The sequence below is a fragment of the Natator depressus genome, chromosome 21 (assembly GCF_965152275.1).
Source record: "Natator depressus isolate rNatDep1 chromosome 21, rNatDep2.hap1, whole genome shotgun sequence".
Lineage (NCBI taxonomy): Eukaryota > Metazoa > Chordata > Testudines > Cheloniidae > Natator > Natator depressus.
Genome location: NC_134254.1, coordinates 12,200,188 through 12,209,799, shown reverse-complemented (window position 1 = coordinate 12,209,799; position 9,612 = coordinate 12,200,188). Strand labels below are relative to the sequence as shown.

At 52.0% G+C, this 9,612-nt stretch overlaps 1 protein-coding gene across 1 annotated transcript in view; it reads left to right on the top strand.

Moving 5' to 3' along the window:
- Positions 1-239: 239 nt before the first annotated feature.
- Positions 240-9,612, top strand: part of FGD2 (FYVE, RhoGEF and PH domain containing 2) — a 29,856-nt gene continuing 20,483 nt past the window's right edge. The window contains exon 1 of the mRNA XM_074936383.1: positions 240-326. Within this exon, the coding sequence (XP_074792484.1) occupies positions 286-326 (41 nt within the window). The 5' untranslated portion in view covers positions 240-285. The remainder of the gene's footprint in view (positions 327-9,612) is intronic.

Here is a 9,612-nt window from a genome sequence, read left to right as displayed (position 1 = left end):
CCCCGTGAGATCTGCTCCCTCTCTGGTCCGCTTTCACACACAGCTGCCCTGCCCTCCCCAGATAGTCACTCCTGTTGCCAGATGAATCGTCTTCTGGCTTTCGGCATATCAAAGCCTGAGCAGCTTTCTGACATCTCTCCCACTGGCAGCTCCTTTCCACGCTAACCTTCCCGTTTGTGTCTAATCTCTGCGGGACGTAGGACAAGGCCAAGAAACTGAAGTTTTTGGATTGTGTCAGCACCCTCAGAAGAGCCGTCAGCGCCAGGAGCCCAGAGAGAAACCTCGATGCTTTTATCAGCAAAGCCCTGTTTGTGGAGAAGACAAAGGTGAGTAAAATACACACTGGGGTTGTGTTACTTGGCAGGGTTAGTGATTGGCCTGGAGAGCTCTGCAGATTTGTCTAACTTGAACTGCCAACCATTGGATCGTGTTAGACATTTGTCTGTTAGACTGAAGAGCCCATTATCAAGTATTTGCTCCCCGCAGATGAGACAGGGATGGATTGGCAGCGGTGGGGTTCTGATTGCTTACACCACGCCGGGATCCTGCGGGGGAGGCCACGTGAGGACATGATGGCTCAGTGCTGAGATACAGGTCGCTGGTTCAAACCTCGCCCGTCTCAGCTGGGACTGGAAATCTCCGCCTCCTCCAATGGTTTGGTGGTGAGCTGCGCCCGGCGGGCAGGGGGCCACATTGCAAAGACAAAATAGCCTCCCGGACAGCAGGTCCAGCAGAGGCCACAGAGGGGAGGAGGAGGCAGGTTGCACCTTTGCAGGAGGCATGCTGGTGGGGGGCGCGGCCTGGGCCAGGCACCTGGAATTCCGGTCTCCAGGGCTGGCGAGCGGCCCAGCACTACGGCTACAGGCCACGCGTCCTGGGGGGCTCGTGGCATTTCTCAGACCCTGGTGGGATTTGCAGATGTGCTCAGCGCTGGCCTCCTTCTGCTCCCTCTGAGGTCAACAGAACGGCTCCCTCCCGCCCACCATGGGAGCAGAGTTAGGCCAACGCTGGGTGCTCTGGACAACCCCACCCGGCGCGTCCCCTCCTCACCAGGCGTTTGGTGGGCAGCGAGCCCCTGTATCTGGCACCTACAGGAGAGCGGCTATGCACGGGGCTGGGGAGGGCTGGTGCGACCAGTGGGCCCGGGGCTCAAAGGCCTTTTGTGCTGCCCGTGAGCAGGAGGGAGGGAGGGTCCCACTTGACATAGTGATCCTTGGAGCCGGTGACGACCAGGTCGTGGTTGCTCGCGGTCTGGTTCACAGTCAGACACATCTCGGGCCTGATGTGGCCGGTCAGCTTCCCGATAGGCAGCAACCTACAAGCAGGAGCCGGGGCCGTCAGGGTCTGGGGCGCACTCAGCAGGAGACGCTCGTTCCTGCAGGCCCTTTGCTGGCCCTGTCTCCAAGGCTCCCAGCAGGGACCCTTCCAGCCCCGGGCCCCTCTCCACCACCCCCTCGAATTGGGACCTCCGTCTCTGGGGCACTGAGCACAGAGCACCCTGGGGATACCACGTCCCTGGGCACGATGGGCCGCGATCCCGGCCTCGGGTTAGGGGCGGACATCTGGGGTCAGGAGCAGTGTCAGAGGGGCTCAGCGCACCAGCCAGTCACCCCAAGGGCTGCAGCACTGGGTCCTGCTTTCACCCAGCCTTGGGCCTGATCATCGACCCCGGGGATGTGTCCCAGCAGCTGCTGTAGTGCGAAGAGCCTTGGCGCTGAGGCCAATGGTCCTAGGCCAAATCCACCAAAATAACAACTTCCAGCTGGGAGGGAGTGGGCCCCAGCCCAGCACAGAACGGCTGCTCCCTCTGCCTAGGCAGCACCCGGCTCCCTGCCCCACAAGAGCTGCCCTCGCCTGGGGGCCCGAGCCCCGGTGCTGCCCTGACCTGTTGAGCTCCCAGATGCGGACGGAGTTCCCGGCAGCGGCGTAGAGCATGGTGCCGGCGGGGTTGAGCGCGATCTGGTTGGTCTGGTGCTTGCCCTGCACGCTGGCGATGGTGCGGGTCGTGGTCCCGGCACAGGCGTCCCTGGAGATCACCTGACCCGAAGAGCTAAGCCAAAGAGACAGCAAGAGGTGAGCCTCAAGGCAGAGACCCTCGGGGGGGCGGGGGGCAGGTGAAATGCGGGTGGGGGGGATTTACACAGTGTGCAATGGAAGATCTGGTCCATTATGGACTGATTAGAAGGCTGGAGAGCGTCTGTCCCCAGCCATCTAGAGGGCAAAGCAATGCCACTTCCTGGCCCCATGCAGTGCCAGTGGTGCCAGGATGAGACCCCCCCCCAGCCCCACGTCCCCTCAAACCAGGAGCAACGGCACAGCAAGGGTGATCCAGGCAGCAGCTCTCGGGGGCGGCCCCAAGGGAGGTGCCTTGCCGAGCAGCCAGCCAGACCCACGCCAGCAGGCATGCCAGCGCCACGCCCAGGGGCGGAGCAACGCAAACCCCGCCCCTTGCCTGGAGTTGATGGTGACAGGCAGCCCAGGCACGTTCCCGCCAGTCAGATTTTAGGTCTGGGGAGGGACTGCAGACAAGGAGACGTCTCAGTAGGTGGCTGGGCACCAGAGAGAGGGGCTGATTCGCTGGGGTCTGGAAACGGTGCTGGCAGCTGCAGATGGGTCATTACCCATCCCTGATCAAAGCAATCGTAGGCAGTAGGGTGCACGGGGCCCCCTGAAACAGACTAAAGGAGCAACTGCCTTGAGAGCAGAGCACAAAGCCACAGAGCCTCCGCGAGCCAGGCCGGGCTAGAGCGACCAGCATTGCACCATTCCTAGGCTCAGCCCTGCAGCCTGCCTGGCCTTTGCTATGCTGCCCTGGGTGCGGGACGCTGGCAGGGCAGCGCGTCGAGCTCGGCCAGGCCCCCAGAGCAGCCTCAGTGCGCCAGGTACCTACGTGAGGGTGCGGACGCATGTGGCCGAGTCCCAGATGTCCCGCACCTTGATGTAGGAGGTGGAGACGGTGAACACCAGCTCTGAGCGGCTGCACTAGTTGACGGACACCCTGTTGTTGAAGAACCCCTGGCACCTCCGCTGGAACGAGGGTTTATTAGTGCCAGGTGCGAGCTGGGCACCTGGCCATTAGGGGCTGGGCAGAGGCCCCAGCAACTCGCTTCATGGATGTCACTAATGACTCGTGCAGCATTGCTGCCCTCTACTGGGGGGACCCAGAACTGCACTGGTCTGTTGTGCCTTAGGGGGCTCTCAGGCAGGCCGGTGCCATCCAAGCAAGAGGCTCCTGTCCTGTCCTCGCAGTTCGGGGCGGCTCAGCCCCTCCCCTGGGTAACAGGCTCACTCCCCAGCGATCACACCCAGCGCTCAGCAGCCAGCTCACCCCTGAGGTGTGCACCTTTGGATCCAGAGAAGAGCAGCTCGTCGGTGGCGTCCACGCAGAGAACAGGCTTGGAGTGTCCCTCCCCACGGATATGCACTGCAGAGGGGCCGTCCGGGCGCTCCTGGCACCGCCCACGGGTTAATGAGGCCCCTTCCGTGGGAGAGAGAGAGTACAAGGGCGTCAACAAGGGGGTGCTGGCTGGGTGACCCAGGATGAAGCCAGATCCCGCCACACAAGGCTGCCAGGGCCTGCTAGTGGGGCTCCAGAGCAAAGCAAACCGCAGGCAGAGTCTGCAGGGCAGCGAGTGCCCCAGACAGGCCCCCCGGGGGGCAGATCACACCCCGGTTGGTGTTAAGGGCTCAGGGACTCGTTCAGACTCTGCCTGGGCTGGGGGTGGGGGGCTTAGAAAGGCTAAGGAAACTGGCTTCACCCACTGGCCATCTTGCTGCTGGAACACAGGAGCCCCCCCTCCCCCCGTGAGAGTTGTGGGTGGCCCCTGTGCCCCATCCAGGCAAGATCCTGAAGCAAACAGAGTCTGCAAACACGCTGCCCCATTCCCTGTAGAGTCAGAGACTAGCAGGGGCAGGCTGGCTCTGGACCCAACCCCCAGAACCTCCGGGTTTGAACAAACTGGGGCCTGGCTCCAGCTGTGCTGTGTGGGGCATAAGGGCACCACCCAGGGCCAGCATGGGGAAGCGCCCTCTCTCCATCTGACCCACTCCGGTTTCCCAATGAGCTTCACCCCGGTTTGGCAGATGGGGAAGGGATTCGCAGATGGAAGGTTTCCTGGCCAATGGGAGCTGTGGAGCTGGCCCTCGGGGTGGGGGCAACAAGTGGAGCCCTCCCTGGCTGCCCATGCATCTAGGGGCTGCAAGGACCTGGTGGCCGCTTCCAGGAGCCGCGTGGAGCTAGGGTAGGCAGAGAGCCTGCCTTAGCCCCTAGCCCCCGCTGCGCCGTCAACTGGACTTTTAGCGGCCCAGTCGGCCGTACCAACCAGAGCCACCAGGGTCCCTTTTCAACCAGGCATTCTGGTCGAAAACCAGATGCCTGGCAACCCTAGTGCCCTTCCATATCATGTCTCCACCTGTGTGTTATTGTAGGTTCTCCGAGAACCTTTACCCACTGCCTTGTTATTGGGAGGAGTTGTTGCCTTATATATCAAAGATGTAGATATCTGGACTGAGGTTGAGATGGCAATAGAAGAGAGACTTCTTGAAAGTCTCTGCGTAAGGATAAAAAGGGTAAAAAATAAGGGTGATGTCATGGTAGGGGTCTACTACAGACCACCTACCCAGGAAGAAGAGGTGGATGAGGCTTTTTGAAACAACTAACACAATCATCCAAAGCACAGGACTTGATGGTGATGGGGGACTTCAACTACCCAGACATCTGTTGGGAAAATAACACAGCAGGGCACAGATTATCCAGCGAGTTCTTGGAATGTATTGGAGACAATTTTTTATTTCTGAAGGTGGAGAAGGGGAGAGGCTGTTCTAGATTTGATTTTGACAAAAGAGAAGAACTGGCTGAGAATCTGAAAGCGGAAGGCCGCTTGCGTGAGAGTGATCATGAAATGGGAGAGTTCTTGATTCTAACAAATGGTAGGAGGGAAAATAGCACAATAAAGATAATGGATTTCAAGAAGGCAGACTTTCGCAAACTCAGGGAGTTGGTAGGTGAGATGCCATGGGAAGCAAGTCCGAAGGGAAAAACAGTTCAAGAGCGTTGGCAGTTTTTCAAAGAGATATTATTAAGGGCACAAGAGCAGAAAATGTGGAAATGGCAGAAGTGCTAAATGACTTCTCTGTTTCAGTTTTCACCAAAAAGTTTAGTAGTGATTGGACGTCTAACATAGTGAACGCCAGTGAAAATGAGGTAGGATCGGAGACTAAAATAGGGAAAGAACAAGTTAAAAACTACTTAGACAAGTGATGTGTCTTCAAGTTGCCAGGGCCTGATGAAATACATCCTAGAATACTCAAGGAGCTGACTGAGGAGATATCTGAGCCATTAGCAATTATCTTTGAGAAGTCATGGAAGACGGGAGAGATTCTAGAAGAATGGAAAAGGGCAAAGATAGTGCCCATCTAGAAAAAGAGGGATAAGGACAACCTGGGGAATAGACCAGTCAGCTTAACTTCAGTACCTGGAAAGATAAAGGAGCAAATAATCAAGCAAGCAATTTGCAAACACCTAGAAGATAATAAGGTGACAAGTAACAGTCAGCATGGGTTTGTTAAGAACAAATCATGTCAAACCAACCTAATAGCTTTCTTTGACAGGGTAACACGCCTTGTAGATGGGGGGAAGCAGTAGATGTGGTCTATCTTGACTTAGTAAGGCTTTTTGATACTGTCTTGCATGACCTTCTCATAAACAAACTAGGGAAATGTAACCTAGATGGAGCTACTATAAGGTGGGTGCAAAACTGGTTGGAAAACCGTTCCCAGAGAATAGTTATCAGTGATTCACAGTCATGCCGGAAGGGCATATCAAGTGGGGTCCCATAGGGATCAGTTCTGGATCTGGCTCTGTTCAATATCTTCATCAATGTTTTAGGTAATGGCATAGAGTGTACACGTGTAAAGTTTGCGGATGATACCAAGCTGGGAGGGGTTGCAATGCTTTGGAGGATAGGATTAAAATTCAAAATGATCTGGACAAACTGGAGAAATGGTCTGAAGAAAATAAGATGAAATTCAATAAGGACAATTGCAAAGTACTCCACTTAGGAAGCAACAATCAGTTGTACACATACAAAATGGGAACTGACTGCCTAGGAAGGAGTACTGCGGAAAGGGATCTAAGGATCATAGTGGATCACAGTGTGACACTGTTGCAAAAAAAGCGAACATCATTCTGGGATGTATTAGCAGGAGTGTTGTAAGCAAGACACAAGGAATAATTCTTCCGCTCTACTCAGCGCTGATTAGGCTTGAACTGGAGTATTGTGTCCAGTTCTGAGTGCCACATTTTAGGAAAGATGTGGACAAATTGGAGAAAGTCCAGAGGCAAGCAACAAAAATGATGAAAGGTTTAGAACAGTGGCTCTCAACTTTTCCAGACTACTGTACCCCTTTCAGGAGTCTGATTTGTCTTGCGTACCCCCAAGTTTCATCTCACTTAAAAACTACTGCTTACAAAATCACACACAAAAATACAAAAATGTCACAGCACACTGTTACTGAAAAATTGCTTACTTTCCATTTTTACCATATAATTATACAATAAATCTATTGGAATATAAATCAGTTGGAATACATTTCAGTGTATAGTATATAGAGCAGTATAAACAAGTCATTGTCTGAATGAAATTGTAGTTTGTACTGACTTCGCTAGTGCTTTTTATGTAGCCTGTTGTAAAACTAGGCAAATATCTAGATGAATTGATGTACCCCCTGGAAGACCTCTGCATATCCCCACGGGTACATGTACCCCTTGTTGTGAACCACTAGTCTAGAAAACATGATCTCTGAGGAAAGTTTGAAAAAACTGGATTTGTTTAGTCTGGAGCGGGGACATGATAGTTTTCAAGTACATAAAACGTTGTTACAAGGAGGAGGGAGTCATTTGTTCTCGCTAACCTCTGACGATAGGACAAGAAGCAATGGGCTTAAATTGCACCTAGGGAGGCTTAGATTGGACATTGGGAAAAACTTCCTAACTGTCAGGGTCGTTGAGCACTGGAATAAATTGCCTAGGGAGATTGTGGAATCTCTGTCATCGGCGGTTTTTAAAAGCAGGTTAGACAAACACCTGTCAGGATGGTCTAGGTAATACTTAGTCCTGCCATGAGTGCAGGGGACTGGACTAGAAGACCTCTGGAGGTCCTTTCCAATCCTAGACTTCTATGATTATATATCCTCCCCCGTAACATGTGACTGCGGGGTGCACCTGCATGTCATGGCAGCACACGCATTATATACTATACATACACAGGTGTGTTATAGGAGTCCCCTGTAGCATGCAGACCCTGGCATATTATTGCTGGGTTTCTCATAACACATACTCATGCTTCTCTCATAATGTGCACGCAGTGGGATATTATAGGGTCTCTCTATAGCCACGCGCACACTACTAAGTAGCCATTGTAGGGCATTTGATAACATGTACATTCAAGTGTTTTATGACAGGGTCTCCCAGAGCATTCACACAGTAGCTTGTTACTGTAGGATCTTCCTGGCGTATTATCATTGGGTCTCTGATAACCTGCACATACTAGCATGGTTTTTAGGGCCTGACACACCAGGGGCAAACTGGTTTATTACTGGTTTCAGAGTAGCAGCCGTGTTAGTCTGTATTCGCAAAAAGAAAAGGAGTACTTGTGGCACCTTAGAGACTAACCAATTTATTTGAGCATAAGCATACATATTACTGTATGTTCCCTTACAGATTTGCACACACTGGCTTGGCATTGCAGGGTCTCCCATGCTGTGATTTGTTATTGCAGTGTCTACTCTACTTCATTAAGGTCACCCATCCAGCTGGTTTAATTTAATGTACATTGAAATCAGGCCTGCGCTGGACCTACTTTAGTGCATAGTAGTTTTCACACCATTTCTGCCTGCTGCTGGCTGCAGGACTTCCTCTTTACTTTTCCTTTTGAGGCCAACCCATATAATATTTGCAAGAGGCTCTCATTCCCCGGACAACAAGAAGAACTGCAGGTTGTCTTCACTTCTCACAAATCTCCCCAGCCAAGTACATTTGCATATCCCGGAAACATCAGAAGACAGAAAGAGAGAGGGGCTGAGAAGACATATCTGGGAGCTGTCTGGTACCTCTTGGTCTCTCGGCAGCTCTTTCTTACCTGGCTTACTGGGACCAATTCTGAGTCACAAGAGCCAACCTGATGGAGGGGGAGCGAGGCAATCGAATGACCGTGTTTAATCTCGTGGCTGTGTTTGAGAATCCCAGGTAAGGAGAACGTTTCCTGACTGCTAAGTGCAAATCAGGACTCAGCAAGCAGGAGATGGATGGAGACAGGTTCCAGGAGAACGGGGACTGAAGTGAAGTCTGTGAATTTGCTGATCTTTAGAACTCAGTTCAGTCCCCACTGTCCCTCTCCCCACAGTGCGTTCTGGATATATTCTGCTCTGCACAGGACCTTCAGGTTTACCCTGATTTATTATTGCTCATTTAATATCTGTTTTAGTGCTGGTGCCAGATTTGCAACCCCACAACCCTGCAGCTTCACAAAAGTTCTCCATTCAGTCATGGAACAGCCTGGGCAATGCAGTGCCTGTTTTCCCCAAGCAGTCCTGCTAACATGTCTCCACCATGCCCTGGAGGGACCAGGCCAGTAGCTCAGAGGGAGTTCAGCAATTATGGCTTTTAGTCCGCAGCCTCTCCACTGAGACAGCCAGTATAGGAACTAATAGTCATGGCAGGAGCTAACTGTCATTCAAGGTGGACACCTGGCCACTAGGAACTTTACTAAGACCATAGTCCAGTTTGTTATTTGCAGTGATCTGATTCCCAGGTATGTTTGCACATGTGCCTAAGAAACCTACACCAAGAAAGGGAACAGAATATATTCAATGAGAGGAGAGATTATGTTCGTTTTTTGATACCCTATCAGTTTGCAACATTGCCTGGTAAAATAGTGTGACAGCTCAGAATACTCGGAAGACAGTAAGGTAGTGCAGTCCAACAGATAGTGCACTGAATGAGAAGTCAGGAGACCTCTTGCTTTGCCCCCAATTCATTGTATGGCTTTGGGCAAGTCACCTCCTCTCCTTGTGCCTCAGTTTTGTCATCTTTTAAATGGAGATAATGATACTTGCCCTTTTCTATAAAATGCTTTGAGATCTGTGGATGAAAAAGTCTATATAAGAGCTAACGATGATGATGGTGATTAATATGTATTACTGTAATGCCTAGGAGCCCCAGTCATGAACCAGGACCCCGTTGTGTTCGATGCTGTGCAGACACTGAACAAAAAGGTTTTGCAGCTCATTCACACTTCACAGTTCAGTGTTCCTGAACTCGGTTTCACTACAGATCAATCAGAATATAATGGCAGAGGAGAATATTTTGCCCAGGTACAGCTGTTGAATGGTTTCAGTTATCTTTTTGAGATAGGTGTGCAGTTTTCCACGGGTCTTTTCTGAACTGATTCATTTCCCTGTGTTGACTTACTGTGATCTCTGTGGCTTTATGCCAGCAGTGGCATAAGTAGGTGTAGAGGAAAGTTTGGTACTTACCACAGCTCCTGCCTGGCTTTGTATTTTTCTATTTATTTTAGAGTTTTATCCTCTTGCCCATCACCATAGTATCTGCGT